A 21,688-nucleotide genomic window follows, 5' to 3' on the forward strand; every position below is an offset into this window, starting at 1 on the left:
CTCCTTGCACAATTGAAGTACTCTAGCTTTTGATCTCTATGAATGTTGCAAGTAGTCACTCTCTTTCTCTATGAATGTGTTCTTGTTGTGTGTAAACTCTCTTTTTGACGAAGCTTGAGGTCCTATTTATAGGGGAAGATTATTCCTCATCATAGAAGGAAAAGATCTTCAAAATTTGGTAAATCTTGGAGCAAATCTAGGGCTGGTCGGATTCGCCGCCTTTCTCCGGCGGGCCGCCGCACCTTGGCCGGCGGTCGCCGCGTTGGAGTCCAGAGACTCTGACCCTTCGGTGGCGGACCGCCACATGTCCTCCGGCGGTCGCCGGGCGAGACTCTTCTCCTAGCGTAAATTTCCGAGGCGGGCCGCCACATAGCTCTGACCGCCGGGCGCCGGCGGTCGCTGGTCGCCGCTGACTCCAGATTTCCAGACTATGCGTTTTTACTCCCCTTTTCGGCTCAAATATGCACATTTCTCACAAAACACGTCAAAATACCAAAATGTATAGAATATGCAAATAATAGACATGTAGAGTGATTTTGATAACAAAAACGGACCAAATAATGGCCTTAAAACAGTGCAAAATCCGGGCGTATCAGTGCCGTAGGCCAACTGGCGGATCGCAACCGTGCACTTCTGTAACGGCGTAAGTCCGGGTCTGCCGATCCCGTCTTCCCGATACTGGAAGTACTCATCACGGCCCTCCAACGTGTGCACAATGCGGAGAAAAAGATCATGGCTCATTCTAAAACGGCGGTGAAAAACATTCGGGCCTCACCTTGGATTCTCGGCAAAATAATCTGCGAACAGACGTTCGTGTGCTACGTCGTGCTCGCGGGGGACAAACGTCCGACGTCGTATCGGGCGAGGGACCCGCGCCTCCGCCGCTGCCTGCTCCCGCTGCTTTTGTGCCAAGCATTCCGTTTTGGCTTCATTAACAGCATCGAACAAGGCTCGAGTCAAGGCCCGTCTGCAGCCATCCGATGTACTCAAATCATAGTCGTCGGGATTCATTTTTCAGTCGATGAGAGAGAATAATTGAAGAGAAATTGAAGAGATGTGAAATTGGAGTTTGTGAAATGGTAGTGAATAGTAGTGTTTAAATAAGAAAAAAAATTTGAAAAAATAAAAAAAAAAGGAAACGCGTGCCTGTCGTCCGTGACCCATCGTCCGCGTCGTCCACAGTGGCGGACGATGCGACGGACGATGGGTATCCTCCGCGCATCGTCCGCAGACGATCTATCGGGCGCGGACGATGGTTAACCCATCGTCCGCGATGCTGCAGTGGCGGATGATGCGACTGACGATGCATCGTCCGTCGCATCGTCCGCCCCATTGCGGATGCCCTTAGTCATATTGTATAGGCTTGTATCAATTCACTAAGTAAATATTGGGAATAAAAACAATAATGATGGGAAATGAAGTCTCTTTCCTCACCAACCATGAAAAAAGTAACTTAAATACCTCTTTTGAATCTCTCCATCTCTTCATTCTTGACAATCGCAGGATCCTGGACGTCGCCTTGCCTCACTTCCTTCCTTCTTTTCTCTCTAATCAGTCTCATATTCATCTCTCATTACTTGAGGTGGGGTGTAGAGAAGCGAATGTCGTAGGGTCTGAGACCTGTGATGACACTCTAGGGTCGGGGGTGGGATTGGTCAATCCCATCTGATAAGGCTAATTTCATGCATTGGTTATGAGGTTAAATTCTGTAATTTCTTGGGTCTAACAAGGTTTTGTAAGCCAGGTGTGTAGAGAAAATGTCAGATCCAGGAAGAAATGAGAAGATTGCCTGGAGGAGGAATCTGGCAGAGAAAGTGAGCAGAAAGAAGAAAATTCACCAGACGGAGAAGCATCCTAGACAAAGGGCAGAATGAGGAATACAAGGAAGGATCTAGAAGCTCAACTCCTTATAAATAAGAGCACGCGACATACATGAAGGGAGTTCCATCATCATCCATTTTAGCTCTTAGCTCACTTCTCACACTCTACACACACACACACACATTTGGGGATCAGTTTGGGGTTTTTGGGTTCGTAGTTACATCGGAGTTGTGTACCACCGTCTCCACGCGAGGCGAAGAAACAATTTACAGTTTTCAGTTTTTATCTCTGTTTTTGGATTTCCCGAGCCTTCGCTGTTCGAAGCTCGGCTTTGTTTTGCTTATTCTCTGTTGGATTCGTTCTCATTTAGCTATGGAAGTTCTTGCCATGGTTTCGTTTCATGTTATTGTTGCTTTTCTGTTTTACTTTGGATGCTTTTAGCGATTGATCTGAGTTGTTGAGTTGAATTGTGTGGAGATCGTAGTTGATCGGTTGAATTTGGTTGAATCTGTGTGATCGGAGATGGAAATTGTTGTGGTTTGTTGTGGATGGCTTGGATCCGGAGCGAATGAAGCGTCCGATACCTAGATTTGTTACAATTCTGCATGGTTTTTTATGTTTGGTTCTGTTTTCTCATTGACCTTGTCTAGTGGTAGTAGATCTTTTTAATTTTTCGTAGTTAATCATAGTTAAAATGGTTTAATTCAGCTTGCTCTGTTTAGTTTTATAGTTTGCTCTGTTTTCCTCAGCATTTTGTGATCAAGGATTGTTAGAGAAAATGAAGCTAGTTGTTAGTTGAACATTTAGTTAGTTATTTTGCAGCTTTTCATTCGTACCTTGCTATTTTGGGAAATGGTCCCCACGATCTGTCTTTCTTCTGTCTAGGCTAACTTTAGGCAAAATTGTTCACTAGGTCTGGTAAAATGTTGTCGCTGAAGAGTTATCTTGCTTATGTCTTGTTCTTCGTAATGCATGTTCCCGTTATATATTTGCCTAGATCTAGCTGTTAGAATAGATTATTTACATTTCCCGAGTCTAGTAGTCAATTCTCAACCCCCAAAATGCGTGGCAGCAGCCAAAAACAGTGTCCAAATTCTCTTGCATGTTTTCTTACGCTTCCATCTCTGTGGGATTCGACCACTACTTCCTTGTACTAGTTTTAGTACTGTGGGTTGAGGGTTTTGAAGAGCAGGGTAAGATTGTGCGCCCAACGACTGAGGGTTTCAAAGATTCTCTGAGTTCCTAGACCCCGTGATCTAGCAGATTCTCTGGATATGAGAAGTCTGACTATTATTACACACACACGAACTGACTCATTGTTTAGCTTCAAATGGCGCCGTTGCCGGGGATGGATGGCGTAGTTTGTTTGCGTGTTTAGAGATTTGGCGTATATAGTTTTAATTTCCTTTTATTTGTTTTTCTTTTCAGTTTATGAGCAGAGGCTCACGGTTTGGAAACTGGAGTAACTCGCCTGGGTCAAGGAACGCTCAATTCAGGTGGCAGGTCAAGGAGTCAACATCCACAGTCACCACCAGATCGGGGTTAACAACAGGAGATCCATTTCCGTTTGGCTCAGAAAGTGACGAAGATTGGAATTCGCCAGGCAGAGAGGACCCGAAGTCATCATCAGAAATAGAACACTCAGAAACAGAGCAGGAAGCAGACGTTGATATGGCAAACCTAGTGGATCCTGATCCTGAGATCGGTTCACTCACCGCACATCTAGATAGCGAACCAGCCCATGCTATTGTCTCGAATAAGCGTCAAAAGTCCATCGACATCAAGATGAACGTACTAGGCGTTCTACCCACTTTTTCAGGACGGAGGAATGAATGTCCATATGAGTTCCTAACTATGCAGCATCCAGAAGAGGCCAAATGATGCGACGTTGGTTGTGTTTCATTAACGCGGCCATATCCTAGCTCGCACGTCACCACATAAACCACGTTACTGAAACACATGGCCCTCTCGCCTCCTCCCACTTCAGCGTACATGAGTCCTTGACAACAAACAACTGAATCATCCTCTTCATCGTTTGAAGGATTTCCTCGAATCTAAAAAAAAGTACCTATAACCATAAAAAGGACGAAATTTGAAATCTAAAATTATTGTAATTAAATTGAGAATAACTAGATTCTAATTAAAATTATAAATCTTAGAATTATATTTCCTATTTCAAGTGAACGTGTTCTCTCTTTTTAAAGTATCTTATTCAAAGCGCCGTGTTTTCTAAAATAGAAATATATCCTATTTTTAAATTTATTCTCTTGAATTTTATTTTATTTCTATTTAATTAATAAAATGACATGGTATAAATTTTGTGTCAAAAAATAAATGTACTTTACTTTAATAAGTGAGGTGCAAGGAGTAATAAAAGCTTTTGTATAAATATAGCTTTTGGTTTACTCAACCAATGGTGTGGCAAATTATGTGAGTAGTAGAGCATATATAGTGGGAGCATCGGGCCCACATTGATAAATTGGGCCCATATAAAAATTGAAAAGGGCAAGAGGCGGGGGGCGGGATTCGAACTCCACTCCCGCTCGCCGGTAAACCCTTCCTGATTCCGAATTCGATTTCATGGTATGTCGGCCTCCGGCGACAATCTCGACCTCAATCTCAGCCTCAATCTACCTCTATCTAGATTGCAGCTGGAGAAGCATTCCCTATCGCCGGCGCCGCACCCTCGGATTCCTTCTCTTCCGCCATCCGCCTTCGCCGCCACCGGCTCCAGTGATGATAAGTTTCTAGTTCACTCCAACGGTTTGATGATCGCACAACGACCGCCTTTTCCTCTTCCACCGTCGCACTTGCTGCCTCGGAGCAATGCGGTGCGTTTGATTTGCCTCCTTTTTTTTCGTCTGTGTATGATTGCTATAATTAGTGTTGAGCTCTAACTTCATTTGATTTTTTGGTATTTATAGGATTAGGATCGATGCTCCTGAAAAAGTTACACTAGGCATTACTTTTCTAATAGCAATAGAATAGTGTTTCATAAATTGTAGGATCTGGATTCTGGTGTTTTTTAATCCATCACTTTATTTATTGTTCTCTCTTCCTTTCTGTATGATTATTAAGTCCTCACACTGCTCAGTGATATCCTAGAACTAGAAGCATCTATTGTCATGTCTTTGAGATTGAAAGTAGGTGTAATCACAAACTCATCATGTGGTAAAGAAGCATTCCAACAACTGTTTAAAAAATTACGAGCATTCAAATGTTCTCCAATGTGTATGAATTGAGCATTTCTGAAGTAGATTAGTTCAGCAGTATTTGGTTGTTCATCTCTGACACATTTTTAAGCTCATAGAATTTGATCCATCCACACACATTAGTTTTGAAAGCGGATGAGTTGCCACTAATTTACCGTTTCTGCTGGTGTTAATAGAGTTGGCATGTGGCACAAAATGTCCTCTGTTTCTTTTTGATGTGAAAAAGGGGGGGATGTTTTGATTCCAAATCCTTCCTTTGGGTGCATAAATGGAAGTTTATGAAATGAAGTGTTTTCTTAGGTTGTTCTGCTGGAGTCAAATATGGTAGTAACTAGTGAGATGAGAAAGGTTCTTGATTTGTATGGTAATGCTGACCTTTTAGCACCTATACTCCCATGTCCATTAATTATTGGTTAAGTTGTTTGACATGGTGAGCCTGATCGCTTCTTTTGAGATGTCTTTACAGCATGGATGTTATTTAATTTGATACTTTTCATGGTAGTCAACTTGGGCCGTTTCAGGTGCAATTAAAACATACTGCATAAATTCTGTGGAAGGAATATAATATTGAATATCATCCATATCAGTGTTGTTTCAGAGCATGGGGCGCTCCAGGGTGATTACGTAAAATCCGTGGCATGGGACCCATCAACTGGGGGCATTAATGCCTCATGTTTTTGAATTTGTGTGTTGTAGAGTTTTATAAATTAGTATAGGTAGATTCCTCGTGGTTTGAATTGTCTTCTTTATTTTCTTCCTTTTTTATGTGTATTTTGGAGTACTGGTCCTAAGCATATTGCTATAGGAGAAGTATGAATCTAGTAATACCCTTCTGAGATGTGATGTGCCTCTCTCAGATTTGAAAGTCATACAAATGGAAATTTAACTGTAAAATCTTCTTCACATGCTCATGTTTCCTCAGCTATCAAGGAGAACAAGCATGGCTAACGATCATAATTTTGAGGATTTGCCTTTTAGAATTATTACTACCTACAGTACAATGAGAAGCTTAACTTTGCTCTCCCATGTTTTGTTTCCCAACCTGCTAGAATATGAGTCTTTAAATTTGGATTACTGGTATAAGTATTCTCAAGTTCTCAGGTTAGCATAAAAAATTGTAAAAGGCTACTATAAAATTATATATGCAAGTCTCTACAATCTTCACAGCTTTAGTGTATCATTGTTCACCAGTCTAACTGGTATTTTATTTTTCTTACACAAGTTTTGAGCCTTAGTTGCTTGAGTATGTCTCTTCAGAAGCTCTCTAATTTTAATGTTACGTCTTTTAACTATTTTTGAAGCAGCCGAATGAACTTGCAAATGTTGGCTGTAAGTCTGGTGGTAATGCAAGTATCCTGATTCCTAAACAGGAGGAAGAAGTGAGCAAATTTGTGCTTGGGCCTTCATCTTACATGGGTGCTAAACGTCTCAGTAAAGCTAAATCTTCAAAACATGCAAAATCTGTTGTTAAAGATGCAAACCTAGGTAAATTAAGCTTATTTTATCTAGAATTGTGTAATTAATCATGATTATAGCAATTTATTTCTCACTGGTATCCTTTTCCTTGCAGAGGGTATTGAGAACTTCGGTTTAAGCGGTTGCCGGTATGACAGTTCTTTAGGTGAGGCTTCTTAAAATATATTGTTATAATGACTTTTTTGCAATTAAGTTTTTGCAAATAATAGGAAGTTAAAGGATGGTATTCCAAACGCTAAATTTTGCAGGTTTATTGACAAAGAAATTTATCAAGCTTATTCAAGAGGCTAAGGATGGCACTCTTGATCTTAACAGAACAGCTGATGTTTTACAGGTAATAGCTTTTAATTAGACGGATGCTCGTAAGTTATACAGAAGATGCAGTAAAGGCTGGAAAACTAACTGGAACGGAACAGAAAATAGAGAGGAATAGAGAACAAATGACTCGATATAAGATATGAATAGAAAATACAAAAGAAAAGATAATCCTCAAAAGAGGCCCTACGGTACTACCGTCCTGAACTGAAGACACTTTGCTCTTCTATTTAGGAGCTATTTAGGAGACTCTTTACTTTGAATAAAACTCATAAAGAATCCTAAACCAACTTTAACTCTAGGAGATAACAGCAATATCTAAACAATTACTAATGCTAGACTCCCTGCTCAAACAAATACCTGATAAAGAATAATAAACCACTGAAGAGAATGTAGTGAATGGAGTGGATGCCTTCTATAGAAAACATCCATCAGTATGTTTCTAAGTGACACCTTTTTAGTTCTTGTGCCTGATATTGCTGTTAATTGGTTTTGACAATATGCAGGTCCAGAAGAGGAGAATTTATGATATTACAAACGTTCTTGAAGGGATCGGTTTGATAGAGAAAACCACCAAGAATCACATTCGTTGGAAGTATGTTACGATCACCTTCCTTCACTTGTACATGTCTCATGCTTTTTCATGTGAACCATGTGTGGCTTCTTTGTGACAGAGGAGTTGAGATGTATGGACCTAAGGAGCAAGATGACAAAGTTTCTCACTTGAAGGTGCACCTATAGCACTTCTATGTAATTGTCAATTTTAATCATTATTGCTACTTATTTATTGGTAAATGTAGATATGAAGTACATTGTTATATATAGAAGTTTCTTTGTTTAAAATCTTACGCTGTTTATAAAATTTCAAGTGTCAGTGACAGAATTATTTTTCATGACAGGCTGAAGTTGAACTTCTACGTGCAGAAGATTGTAGACTTGATGATTGCATAAGGTATGGATAATTGAAAGAAATAACAATCTCTTGTAATCTTAAAGCTTAAAGGTGCTTGGCTAATGACTTAATTTTACACAGGCAGAAACTAGACGACATTAGGGGACTTGATCGAAAGTATGCTGATGTGTCCCCTTTTGATTTTTTATGTATACTAGTAGCGAAATTTGGTATTATAGTTTTTGGTATTTCTGCAGGAATCTCTTTCTGACAGAGGAAGATATCACGAGTCTTCCAAATTTTAGGGTTTGAACTCTCATGACATCCAGAATTTTTTCATTTCCTTACTCCAATATTCCAATGACTAGGCATTTTATTTTTGTATGACTGCTACAGAATCAAACTGTTATCGCCATTCAAGCTCCTCGTGCAAGCTTTCTGGAAGTGCCAGATCCTGATGAGGTGGGTAACTGGATTATTCTGGTTCATACTTTTCTTACCATTTTTTGTTGGTTTCTTAATGGTGCCATTTATCTCAGGATATTGGTTTCTCTCAGAAACAACATAAACTTATTGTGAGAAGCACGACTGGACCTATTGATGTTTATCTCCTGAGGTACTTGTATCAAGAGCTTGAGAAGTTGATGCATCCACTAAAATTTTCTTTATCTTTGTACACCTGTGAAGGATGCATATCAAAGTTATTACAAAGTTGTGTGATAAGACCCTCAAACTACAATTTATGTAGACCTCTAATATCAAATTCGTAAAATTTCTGCAGCAAAAAGGAACAGAAAAGTAGAGATGCCTCAGTCAAGCGTGCCAAGTTGTTGGATTCAATGGCCAGGACTAGTAGCAGTAGAGTTGATGAAGCCGATCTGTCCTCAAGTCCTGATACTTCAACGACCTCCAAGGCATCCGGGTTCCAGAAAATAGTCCCGTTTGATGTTGGTGTAAGTTCGTTTTTATAGCTTCAGTTAGTAATTGGTGAGAGGGGTTCATTATCTTTTTTTAACTGTGCACGGCTGCATGCAGAGTGATGATGACTACTGGTTGAGATCGGATCGTAATGTGAGCTTATCAGATTTATGGAGCTCGGAAGAGTTGTAGCACTTCAACAGGACAAAAGGATGTGCTGACCAACAAACAGAGGGAAAATGAAGGATGTATATAAGTTAGAACTACAGTTTTATTTCTATACCTACAATTATATTGAGTGATCAATCTGGAAAATGAGATCTTCCAATATCTCGCAGATTGGCTCTTTAGGTAGAAAAAATAAGGATGGAGCCTATCAATAATAAAATCCCTTTTTGCACTTTTGAAAATTTCAAATGTATATCTTTAGCATTCAATGCCTAAATAGTGTTTACAACGTGGGTCATCCAATTATTTGTTCCTATTATTTTTATATGGGGATTATGATCATCTTATGCATTTTCCTTTCATTTTGGTCATTTGCAGCAGTACTGATGTGAGATTGCCTTCTTCAATTTCAGTATTGATATTTGTTTGATGTTTACGCTATAATTAGTTTTAACTTATTTTTCCTCTACTTATGATATTTTTTGCTTACATTATGCTAATGTAATTTATAAGCAATAACATAAAGAAATGGACATTCATACTTAGAGTCGAACTCTGGTTTTATTGAGCTCAGGTCATTTATGAAAGGGTTATTCTTCATGAACATTGACCACGGGTTTAGCATGTATTTAAAATGTTACTTATAAGTACTCAATTTTCTTGTTCAATTAATAGTTCAAGTCAAAAAATTTGAGACTTTTGTAGATATTTTCAAGTTTGGCTAAAAAGTCACTACATGGTCAAAGTAAAAACAACCCTTTGTTAAATAGAGGATTGAGTTCAACCCAAATCCATACTCAATTTATTTGTAACTCTGAAACAAAGTTAACAATTCTTCGTATATAGAGTCTTTTTGAAAACTAGAGGTGCAAAAGCATTGTAGCTTTACGATAGTTATCCAATTACCGTGTTAGTGTGCTATGTACAGAAAAGGAGATAGTCTAATTCAAACAAATGTGTATCAAATTTATTCCCATAAAATGAGATTGTCACTAGATTACAGAAAAAAAAAAAAAAAAAATTGCAGATCTCTGGAAATGAAAAAAAAAATCACATGCCTCTTTTTTAGCTCCTAATCATTGTACTGGCGGAACTACATGGTGTTAATAAGGGGCTTTAGAGCACTCCCAATGGAGTTCCCTTATTTCTCCCTTATTTCTCCCTAACTCCTGCCACATCAGCGCCACATCAGCATCACATTTTATCCCCAGTTTTTAGCCAACCCCTACAATGGTTTCTCCCTTATTTCTCCCTTATTTCTCCCTAACTCAACATTTCATTTTTACATCATCACTAATTTAATTGTTTTATTTTTATATATAATAAAGCTAGCTTATTTAATTTATAAAGATAAATCAAATAAATAGTAATAAAGTTCGTTGTATTAAACACGGGTACACATTACAACGAAGAAAATTAAAAAAAAAAAAAGTACACGAATGGAAATAAAAAATCAAAAAAAAAATTCAAAGAAAAAAAAATTCAAGGGCGGTGGGCGCGGTTTCTATTTGCCCACAATTCTTCGATGATATCGTGTTGTAGTGCTTGATGGGCCTCCTTCTGGTGTATGTCCATGAACGCCTGGAACCGTTCATGTTCGTTGTGCGGTACACCCTGGCGGGCGGACTCGGTTGAGACACCGTGACTCGATGATGCAACACTTGGGTCGTTGGTGACGTCGAGGACGCCTTCGTGTTCATCTTCGATGATCATGTTATGCATGATGATGCACGCATACATGATATCGGCAATATCCCCCTGGTAGAAAAAGCGCGTCGGACCCTTTACCAGTGCAAATCGCGATTGGAGCACCCCAAATGCCCTCTCCACATCCTTGCGCGCAGACTCTTGCGCTCGGGCAAAATACCTTCTTCTATCTCCGAGTGGGCATCTGATCGTCTTCAGAAACACGGGCCATTGCGGATAGATGCCGTCAGCCAGGTAGTACCCCATGTTATGCACATTGCCATTGGCCGTGAATTCGATGGAGGGGCCTAATCCGTTGATCCGCTCGTTGAAAAGGGGCGAGGAATTGAGAACATTTAGGTCGTTGTTCGACCCGGCTATACCAAAATAAGCATGCCAAATCCAAAGCCGTTGGTCGGCAACGGCTTCAAGAATGATGGTGGGATGCGTACCTTTGTAGCCGGTAGTAAACTGGCCTCGCCACGCGGTTGGGCAGTTCTTCCACTGCCAGTGCATACAGTCGATGCTGCCGAGCATCCCCGGAAAGCCGTGGGTCCTCCAGTGCCAATCCAGTAGGAACTGGCAGTCAGCTGCGTCCGGCGAGCGAAGGTAGTGCTCCCCAAATATCTCTCGCACGCCCTGACAGAAATTCTTCAGGCACTCGTTGCCAGTCGTCTCGCCGCATTGCAGATACTCATCGAACATGTCGGCGGACCCTCCATATGCCAACTGCCGGATGGCAACAGTGCATTTCTGTAGGGGCGATAGTCCGGGCTTCCCTGCTGCGTCTCGCTGGAGCCGGAACTCGGGGTAACGCGCGGACAACGCATTAACAATGCGCAGGAAGAGGGAGCGGCGCATTCTGAACCGGCGACGAAATACATCTGCCGGATAACGTGGTTCCTCCGCGAAATAATCGGCGAACAGCCGATCGTGCGCACCAGTGTGGTTGCGAGGGATGTATCGGCGCCGCCGGCGGATTGGCCGTTGGGGGGGTGGCTGCTGCATTCGAGCGATCTCGCTTTGTATGCAGCGGGAGATATAGTTGTTGATTGGGTTGTTGGCGAAACCCGCTACATCCCATCCGGTGGGAGCGGGAGGTACCTCTTCTTCGGAAGAAGAATGTGATATTTCCTCGTCGGACTGAGCACGAGACGATGAATCAGAACTCATTTAATAAAGATGGAGAGAAAAAAGATTGAAAATTTGTGTGAATGAAGTTTGTGGGTGATGAATGGAGGAAGAGGATGAAATATTTATAGGGGTGGGATAAAATAGCCGTTCGGCCAAAAAAAAAAAAAAAAATTTTAAAAATCGCCGATTATCGCCGAGCGTCGCCCACAGTGGCCGGCGATCGCTCGGCGATAATCCGGCGATAAATCGCCACTCGGCGAAGCAACGGTAACATTATCGCCGAATTATCGCCGACTTCGCCACAATGGCCGGCGATAATTCGGCGATAATCGGCGATTTATCGCCGAGAATTCGCCACCTCCATTGGGAGTGCTCTTAGCCTCCATACAATAAATTTTTTTTATTAATATAATATTGTCGAATTTTCACTATTTTGTGCCAATCGTGGTTGCTCAGAAAAGTAATCCTGAAGAGCCATTGGGCGGCTACCTCTTGCTCACGAGTCACGATGGATGTATCGCCGGTTTGGCGGCACAAGACTTCCTCCCTATATCTCTTTCTTTTTCGAATGATTCTGTCAAGATTCGAAGGATTTCCTCTCTTGAATTAGCCCAAGTAAAACTTTTAGAGAAAATAAGTGAGAGACTTTCTTTGTTGTAAAAAAATAACGTGACGAATGAAGTATTATAAATGGGTTTAGGATAAATTGGATGATAAAAAATAAAAAAAGAAAAAAAGAAAAAACAACGATAAAATGATAATATTTGGAGAAGTGGAAAAATTTTAATATATATTTTTTTTATTTTTTCAATTTATAAAAAATGGTTAAAATACGACACCCACTCGGGGGCCGGCGAGTGGGTGTCACCGCTCACGCCACAACGCGCCGCATGTAGGGTGGGGGGCATCTCCAAGAGTCAATCCACTAGCAGCGTGAGCTCGCCGCTGGTTCATCTCGGCGAGCCCGAGCTACGAATGCCCTAAAATGTACTCCTTGTGTCATTACCTAGGCAAGACGTTTCTATTTTGACCCAAGAATTTAGATAGTGGGGTTTTAGTGAATTAAATTACTATAAATAAATCAGAGTAAAGGCCAAATGTGGTCCCTAACATATGATCGTTTTATCAATTTGGTCCTTAACATTATCATTTAGATTATTTGGTCCCTCACATATAAACTCGGACCCGAATCGGTCCTCACTTAACAGAAACGTCAAAAAATAGACAGTGATTGCAATTTGACTATATTAAATTACTAATGGTAATTAATTATACATAATTATAATTCTTAATTCCTATTAAATTACAAATTATTCATTTCATTTTGCAACTGATACTATCTTTTTTCTAATTTTGCTAATAGGAAAAGAATTATAATTAGGTAAATTAATTACCATTAGTAATTTAATATAGTCAAATTGCGGTTATCGTCTATTTTTTGACGGTTCTGTTAAGTGAGGACCGATTCGGGTCCGAGTTTATTTGTGAAGGACTATATAATCAAAAAGATAATATTAAGGACCAAATTGATAAAACAGCCATATGTTAGGGACCACATTTGGCCTTTACTCAATAAATAATTATATTATAGCAAGCAAAAGTAAGAAAGAGAAAGAGATGGAGGATAAAGTAAAAGATAATTATATAATAAAATGATAGAGAGATTAACGCAAAAAAGTGAAAGATCGAATAAAATAAGAGAGATAAGAGGATAAAGGAGGAGATGGGAGTTAATTATTTCCAAAAAGGAAAATGTCTCACTTAGATTGAAGCATATAAAAAAGGAATACGTCTCATTTAGGTTGGGACATGGGGAGTAGTTCACTCTGATTAATAAAAATATTCGTTTCGTCCATGAAAAATGTCTCATTTTGCTATTTTCGGATGACTGAGATTTAAAGTCTCATTTTTTTTTTTTCATTTTAGATAAATGTATGCACCATTCAACTATTTAACTATACACACACTCTATTATAAAATAAAACAATACTAGTATTATAAAAAAGTGGACTCATTTCACCATTTTTCTTCATAAAGTCAAATAATTTGTTAAAACCGTGTCAAGTAAAATGAGATTATGAAGGTCAGGAAGAAGGAAGCAGTAGCAAATTACAGCAAATGTATAACTACTTTTTCGTGAAAACCATTTGAACCTATTTCTATTTGTAGAGAAACATATCTTCAAGGTTGCTGGAAAAATTGAACAAAATCCCACCAACCATTCTCCATACTTTCCATGGCAAAGATTGAAGTCAGCCCCACACAATCCACATTCCTTCACTGAAACACACCAATAGATTCTCCTCTCCATCATATTATTCAAGGATTTACTGCAATTGATTACGGAAAAGGGAAAATGTTAGCTTCTCGCCTCAACTCTCCATTTCTCCATTGTCCCCTTAAGCTTTCCTCCCCATCCCCATTTCCAACAAAACCCCTCAAAACGCAACGCTCTCCCTCTTCCTATCCATGCGTCAGAGCAGTTGATCTTGATCAGAACACAGTACATAACATTTTTCCTAAAATCTATTCTTATTAATTTTTTCTCCAATTGGTGATATGAGTAATGAATTTGATTGCAGATAGTGGCAATTACAGTTGGAGTGGTCAGTGTTGCAGTCGGGATTGGAATTCCTGTCTTTTATGAGACCCAAATTGACAGTGCTGTAGGTTTTCTACTTCCCTTTTCTCATCATTTTCCCCCTTTTTTAGGTCTTTTAAAATGTTGGATTGTTTGAAGTAACTATTGAATTATGTATTGATAAGAGTTTTGATATGGAGTCTTTACTGTTGTTTTTTTAAGGCCAAGAGAGAAAATACACAGGCATGCTTCCCCTGTGAAGGCTCCGGTGCTCGTAAGTCATTCTCATTGTTGCCTAACTTGAGATTTCTAATTGATGTGCAAAACAGTTGAAGGTTCCTTCTATATTTAGTTTGATGGTGGCTTTAGAGAGTTAGAGAAGGTTGCATATTAGATGTTGCTATCCCATACCATTACGAAGTTTTCCTAACTTTGCGCGCGCACACACACACACTTGCGATATGAAATAGGTTCGTGGAGATATTGATCCAATTACAAAGTGAATGCATGATATGTGCTTGTCAATTTCGGTTCCATAAAGTTTTAGTCGTATGAGTTCTGAATGCCGTAGTTGGGAAAAAGAATTTCTCCTACGAAGGATACGCAAAGGAAGAAAGCACTACTTGAAATAAAATTTGTTATTCTTGATTGTTCTTTTGTTCATTGTTACTTTCGAAAATATATAGTGTTAGGAAAAATGTATCAAAATGTGTATTAGAAGGCTATCCTCCAACAATGCTGGTGTGTTTTACCTCTGATTTTCCTAAATATACTAATATTTACCATATACCGAAGCTAAAAGTTCCATATGGAAATTAATTTGTAAACATAATGCTAAATTGATATTAGGGGCCGGCCTGACTTGTTACGCATTGGTTTATTATACAAGTAAGAGCCATGCTATTCCAAGTCCAAACAAAATGACAATGCCATTGCCTAGTTATATGCCCAAAAGAGGGCTCCGTAACCAGCCGCTTCATGCACGCCCCATTTATTCCACCCCTAATAATCCAATTCGAGACCATGGCGAAGTATGGCGATTGAATAATTATGATGATCAACGGATAAGTAACATAATGCAGAGTGTGTCGGTTTCTGGAGTGTTATTCAGTTAGCCATACATGATGATCAATCTGTTTAATGGGTCCGGTTTTGAAAGAAGAAGGTTTTCAAATGTTAATCTCTTGATTTTCTTGTTCTCTTTTTTCCTAATGCACTATTGTGCGTATTTTCGTGTTATGCATTATGTATTGAATGATATGGACTAGTCTAGTACTGTTTTTTGTTATGTAGAGGTATCTGGCTTTCACTAGTGATAAGTGGTCGTAAATACAAGTAGCAAGATGAACGGGTATTACTCTCCTAAAATACAACTACATATCTGTCTCTGTTGTATTAAATCTGTTGCATGCCTTCTGCTATATAAGTGCACTTGTTTGTGTGTCCTTGCCATTCTCGTACATGCGCAGTAGCCCACGGTTTAGTATACATGAACCGGGTGCTTTTCCTAGATTTGTAATCAGCTATACTGTATTATTCAATATTACAAATTTTCTGCAGAAAAATGTAGATTTTGCTTGGGTACCGGCAGTGTGTCTGTTGAGCTTGGTGGCGATGAGAAAGAAATTTCTCGGTGCATCAACTGTGACGGGGCTGGCTCATTGACGTGCACCACATGCCAGGGCAGTGGAATTCAACCTCGTTACCTTGACCGTAGGTGAGTTGACTGATCATATATCGTTTATCTCCATCCGTTATGTAAGTTACAGCTATTATCGGTATATACAAACGCACAGAAGAGTGGAAACTGTATGCCTTGTAATGGCTACCTAACGATGATGAACACTTACAATTATTCTTCTGTTTTGCATCAATCAGAGAGTTTAAGGACGACGACTGAGTGCTGCAGAGAACATGGCTGCGTTCGGATGAATTCTCTAATGCCAAATTAACTGTGTTGAAGTTACGTGGATAGGGCATTGACACATTTTTGCTCAAATACATATATATATTTTTGTGTATTTTCTTGATTTTGTGTATTTCACTTGTTCGGCTTTTACATGCATTTGATGTATGTTAACTGAAAGCAGATGTAGAGAACAATGTGTGGAAAGGAGAAACTATATCTATAATATCTTCAGTTTTTTATGATAGTAGAAGAAAGAAATTGAGTTGCAAATGTAACTTGATAAGAGAGTAGTAATATTTATTTGAATTGATAAGAATCCAACTACTAAGATTCAAAAATATACTCAAAAATCTTTCTTTGAACAAGATTCAGTTCATTAAAAGTGAAAGAAGGAAAAAGTTTTATTTATTTTTATGATATTAAAGGATGTGGAAGTAAAATATTTCATCTATTTTGTCACATTTAGGGGAAACAAAAGTGAAATGATTTTTCAAGATAAGCGGAATACTCATCTGAAATATCTTAAATTTAAATACTTGATCATAAACTAATAATTAAATCTCTATAAATATTTCTGCCTTCATCCCAAGGTAGTTGGAGCATTTCTTCTGGACACGAGATTTAAGAAATTAATTTTGTTAAAGATTAAAGTGGAGAGAGTAAAGTAAAAGAGGGAATAATGTAAGAGAGCTACTTCGTAAATCGAGAAAAGAAATAAGAATTTTGTTCGCTTGAAAACTACTTCTTGATATGATGGAATGGAATGGTGGAATGGAACGTGATTCCTACTTCCATTCTATTGATTTGTTTGGTGTGATAGAATGAATGAGTAAATGGATGAAAACGCAAAGGAAATCCAAGAAAAATGACATTTCATTCCAACCTTCGTTCCATTCCACCATACCAAGCATATTTGCCGGCTGGATTCACCGTTCCTCCGTCACAGGTCGTGTATTGCACGGATGCGACACCAGTTTCATTAAAAAAAATCTAAATAATCATAATCTCATTTTAATAATGACTGAAAACGTGTTTAAAGCTCGTCGACAGCAGGGTTCGAACCTGCGCGGGCGAAGCCCAACAGATTTCAAGTCTGTCTCCTTAACCACTCGGACATATCGACAATTTATACAACTATTAAAATGAAACTAATCAAAAATTACCTATAAATGAGGGGTAAGCATGTAACTGCAGATCCTATAGTTGGGATGTAGATCAACAATTTTTTTCCTTATTGAGGTTTATTCCTATTTAGATATATTAGCTACAGTGTATTTTCCTAGTTTTAGAAATACTCCTACTAGTTTTTAAAATTATTGAATATTTTGCTACATTGAAACATTATATGATTGTCATCATCTCTCATCCAAAAGAATTAACAAAAATAAATAAATAAACAATATACCAATTCCAGTTAGAAATTCATAGAATTACCAACTAACTTAACTAACATCTACAGTCTTCAGCAGCATTTATCGGTCCTCTGTTTTCTCCTACAGACTCTCATCACGTTTACATCTTGCCAACTCCACTACATTTTCATTACTTTATCAAAAAATTCTCTAAAAATATATCCATTCTCCCATCCAAAAATACCCAATACCTTGCTCACTTCAAAACAGTATCAATAAATCTGAGATTAATATTTCACATTTTGTTTGGTTGGTGTTTTCTTGTTTCATCTAATTTAAAGAAGTAATCGCCCTATAACTATATAGGGTAGATCATCGTCATCATCATTGAATTTTATAGAAGAAAATTTGTAATTAATCGTTTTCATCCGTTGACAATGATGGATCGGAAGAAGAAGAAGGGATCGTGTTGGGGTTGGTTCGTGTTGTTAATAGTGTTAGGAGGCATCGCATTCTCGATTTTCGTACTTTTCAGGAACTCTAAACCGGGCTCGGTTTTCGCTGCCGCCTTCTCCGTCTCTAAGAAATATTCCAACGCTCTAGGCGTCGCAATGCAGTTTTTCGACGTACAAAAATGTACTTTCTCATCACTAATTACTCGTTCTTTACAATCCCAAGTGTTGCTTAATTTCTTCAAGATACGGACTCCAGTGGCTTGCACCGATTGCCTTAGGGCAATCGGTGCAGGCTTAAAGACAATATGAGTTCTCTATATCTTGGTAGATTAGTCTTTTAGGATTAGTTTTTCTGTTTGGTTTGTAATATTAGTATGGAGTGGTGAATTGAGAAAAGAGTCATGACCAACGAACTCAGAGTAGTGGCTTGGAAAAAGAAGTAGTCATGATTAACAAGGACGTTGGCCTTTAAGGGATTGATTGTTAAGGACACTAGTATTTTATGTCGGGTTGTTTAAGACAACTGATGTGATGTTTATAAACTAAACAGATAGACAGACTAGTCTTTTGAAATAAGTTAGTGATATTTTGCTTTTAACACTAAATACATGTGATTGAAATAGTTGTGATAAGGTTGATGGTTGTTGTTGATATTTGATGGTGATGGTATGTGTTGGGTGCAGCTGGAAAGTTGGAGGATAGTAACATAGCTTGGAGAGGGGATTCTGCTTTGAAAGATGGAAGTGAGGCAAAGCTTGATCTGTCCAAAGGGATGTACGACGCCGGCGATAATATGAAGTTTGGATTTCCGATGGCCTTCACCGCCACCGTGCTCTCGTGGGCCATTCTCGAATACGGAGCCCAGATGATGCTCGTCGATCAATTGGAGCCTGCTCAAACTTCCCTCAAATGGATCACCGATTTCCTCGTCAACGCTCACCCGGTTGATAATGTCCTATACATTCAGGTTCATTCACCATCACTCATACTATCATACACTCCCCTCGTCCACGAAAAATAGTACTCCCTCCGCTCCATAGTAATATAGTCATTTTGCCATTTTGGTACGTTCTATAGTAATAGAGTAATTTTTCTTTTTAGTAAAAGTCAACACATTTTTTCACACCTACTTTACTTTTTCTTACTTTTTTTTCTCTTCATCTCTCTACATTTTTAATTTTCCACTTTTTTCTTCTTTACTTAACTCACTTAACACAATTTTTCTTAATCTCCGTGCCGAAAAGAAACGCCTCCATTACTATGGAACGAAGGAGTAGTAATATTTTTTCATTTTGAATAGTCCATCAAAATTATCTTCTACTCCCTCCGTCCGCCATTAGGAGTCTCATTCATGGCGACACGAGTTTTAAGAAATGTTAAGAAAAGTGGGTGGAAAAAAAGTTAGTGGAACAAGGGCCCCACTTGTATATATTAGTTTTAAATAAAATGTGAGTTGAATGAGTTAGTGGAAGGTGGAACCCTATTACTATTTATGGTAAAAGTGAACCGGGACTCCTATTCGCGGACGGAGGGAGTATCTATTTATAGTAGTTTTTTCTCTATGGGTCCAATTTTTCACTAATAACAAACTAATCACTTTCTCTCTCTATCTTCTTTACTTTATCAACTAAGACTATTTTTTATGGACGGAGGAAAAACTATTGGCAGGTGGGCAATCCAAAGGTGGACCACGGTTGCTGGAACAAGCCGGAGGATATGACGGAGGCGAGGCCTCTACTGATGGTGAACGTCACATCTCCGGGGAGCGACGTTGCAGCCGAGGCAGCCGCGGCCCTGGCTTCGGCTTCACTTGTTTTTAAGAGCGTTAATGCTACGTATTCAAGCTTGCTTCTGAAGCATGCTCGTCAATTGTTCGCATTCGCAGACAAGTATAGGAAGTCTTATAGCATCAGCATTCCTCAAGTTGGAGAGTTTTATAACTCCACCGGCTATGGGGATGAGCTCTTGTGGGCCGCGGGCTGGCTCTACCACGCCACAGCTGAGCAACCTTATCTCGACTTTGTGACCGGGAAAAATGCCGATCAATTTGCTGATTGGGGGAATCCGTCATGGTTTAGCTGGGATAACAAGCTCCCTGGAGCACAGGTAGTTCCAATTCTCTTTTTATACTGATGTGAATATTTATTTATTTTTATTTGTCAACATAGATACATACTACTATCTCTGTCAACAAACAATGTCTTGGTACTGGACGATACAAATTTTATTATAAAATTAATAAAGTAAGAGAGATTGAAAAAAACTGATTAAGGTGTTGTAGTGAAAATTGAAGTACCAAAAACAGATAAAGACTAATTTGGTAGACGGTCCAAAATAGAAAACCATGACTATTTCCGTGTTGGACTCTACTTGTAATTAAGCATGCATGTGCTCGACTGCAGGTCCTAATATCTCGAATTAGCTTCTTCGGAGGAAAAGACATCTCCAACTCCGACATCCTCATGCAATATCGGGACTCTGCAGAAGTGGTAATGTGCGGCCTTCTACCGGAATCACCATCCGCCACCTCTAGTAGAACCGAGAGTAATCTTCTTGAGCCTTCGCGCGTTAACAATTTAAAATTTAGAATATCCTAAAAATTATTTCAATAATTGAATATAGTAGAAAAATGTTACATATACTAAGTGAACACAGACCGCTCACGTTTAGCATTATTTATTTCGGTTTATACATTTAGTTTGATTTTAATACTTTAAAAATTATTATTTAATTTACATCGATATGAGATATTTGTTTGTATGCAGATGGTTTGATATGGATAAGTGAATGGAACGCATTGCAGCATCCGGTGGCATCAGCATTTCTAGCAGTCCTCTACGGCGACTACATGAACGCTGCACAGGTGTCTTCCATATCGTGCGATGGGACGACATTTACGCCTGTGGATCTTCGCGAGTTCGCACAGACACAGGTATGCATGTATGTATAGTTTTTCACTCATGCAATGAGACCTATTTATTTTGTAACAAATGGTGTTAGGTCGAATACGTGCTTGGTAACAACCCGATGGGTATGAGCTACGTGGTGGGGTACGGTGGGAAGTACCCGGAATACGTGCATCACAGAGGAGCCTCGATTCCGGGGGATGAGTTCCCCACCTGCAAGGAGGGTTTCAAGTGGCTGGACTCTGATCAGCCTAACCCTAATGTGGCGGTGGGAGCGCTCGTTGGCGGACCATCTCTCAACGAAACGTACGTGGACGCGAGGAACAACTCGATGCAGGGCGAGCCAACCACATACAACTCTGCTCTCATCGTTGCACTCCTCTCGTCGTTGCTCACCGCCTCATCTGATGTTAAACCTTTTGCATGAGGGATGAAACAAAACACAAAACCCTAGTTTTGTTTATGGCTTTAATGAGATGATATTTTGCTAAGACCAGTTTGAATTTAATATACAAATTGTTTGGCAGTGCACGACCTGGTTTTGTTTTCTCGTGTCAATTTTGTACTTTATTAAAACTTTTCAAGTATTAGAAGATTAGAAAATGAGTTCGAGACCTAAGGGTGATCATAAGAAGAAAAAAAAAGGAGGAGAAAGAGCTACTCCCTCCGTTCACCAATATAAGGTTAAGTTTAACTAGGCACAGTTTTAAGAAATGCAGTGGAATGTGAATGGAAAGGGTTGGTGGAATATGGATTCTAATTTTATGATGTGAATCCAGGTATTCAACATGACAAGGAGCCAAGCTAGAGTTAGAGGTATGATTCAAACTGGATTTTTCCTATAGAGATAAAGTCCAAATGCT

The 21,688-nt window shown here is 39.2% G+C and overlaps 3 protein-coding genes and 1 non-coding gene across 7 annotated transcripts; 3 read left to right on the forward strand and 1 right to left on the reverse strand.

Moving 5' to 3' along the window:
- Positions 1-4,254: 4,254 nt before the first annotated feature.
- Positions 4,255-9,173, forward strand: LOC125207677 (transcription factor E2FC-like). Of its 4 annotated transcripts, none has more exons than XM_048107119.2 (13): positions 4,255-4,652; positions 6,335-6,518; positions 6,604-6,654; positions 6,758-6,843; positions 7,331-7,419; positions 7,499-7,553; positions 7,724-7,776; positions 7,858-7,893; positions 7,974-8,022; positions 8,113-8,178; positions 8,256-8,332; positions 8,498-8,669; positions 8,752-9,173. In XM_048107119.2, exons 1-13 carry the CDS (start codon positions 4,407-4,409, stop codon positions 8,824-8,826), a joined length of 1,239 nt encoding a protein of 412 aa, XP_047963076.2. In that variant the 5' UTR covers positions 4,255-4,406; the 3' UTR covers positions 8,827-9,173. The 4 variants fall into 4 exon arrangements, with proteins under 4 accessions (XP_047963076.2, XP_047963077.2, XP_047963079.2 ...); XM_048107120.2 differs by having other exon boundaries at positions 6,338-6,518; XM_048107122.2 differs by having other exon boundaries at positions 6,404-6,518.
- Positions 9,174-13,800: 4,627 nt separating this feature from the next.
- On the forward strand, positions 13,801-16,351 carry LOC125204528 (protein SPA, chloroplastic-like). The gene is made up of 5 exons (XM_048103213.2): positions 13,801-14,125; positions 14,205-14,288; positions 14,426-14,477; positions 15,764-15,920; positions 16,082-16,351. The coding sequence occupies exons 1-5, from the start codon at positions 13,979-13,981 to the stop codon at positions 16,101-16,103; spliced, it is 462 nt and encodes a 153-aa protein (XP_047959170.2). The 5' UTR covers positions 13,801-13,978; the 3' UTR covers positions 16,104-16,351.
- Positions 16,352-17,153: 802 nt separating this feature from the next.
- On the reverse strand, positions 17,154-17,235 carry TRNAS-UGA (transfer RNA serine (anticodon UGA)). Its single transcript has one exon. It is a non-coding gene; the product is annotated as a tRNA-Ser (tRNA).
- Positions 17,236-17,675: 440 nt separating this feature from the next.
- Positions 17,676-21,356, forward strand: LOC125203284 (endoglucanase 2-like). Its single transcript, XM_048101593.1, has 6 exons — positions 17,676-18,100; positions 18,603-18,886; positions 19,588-20,025; positions 20,322-20,463; positions 20,685-20,851; positions 20,920-21,356. The coding sequence occupies exons 1-6, from the start codon at positions 17,902-17,904 to the stop codon at positions 21,250-21,252; spliced, it is 1,563 nt and encodes a 520-aa protein (XP_047957550.1). The 5' UTR covers positions 17,676-17,901; the 3' UTR covers positions 21,253-21,356.
- Positions 21,357-21,688: the final 332 nt, after the last annotated feature.

The sequence above is a fragment of the Salvia hispanica genome, chromosome 6 (genome assembly GCF_029641045.1).
Source record: "Salvia hispanica isolate PSC_SH4W2 chromosome 6, Shi_PSC_v1, whole genome shotgun sequence".
NCBI classification, from domain to species: Eukaryota; Viridiplantae; Streptophyta; class Magnoliopsida; order Lamiales; family Lamiaceae; genus Salvia; species Salvia hispanica.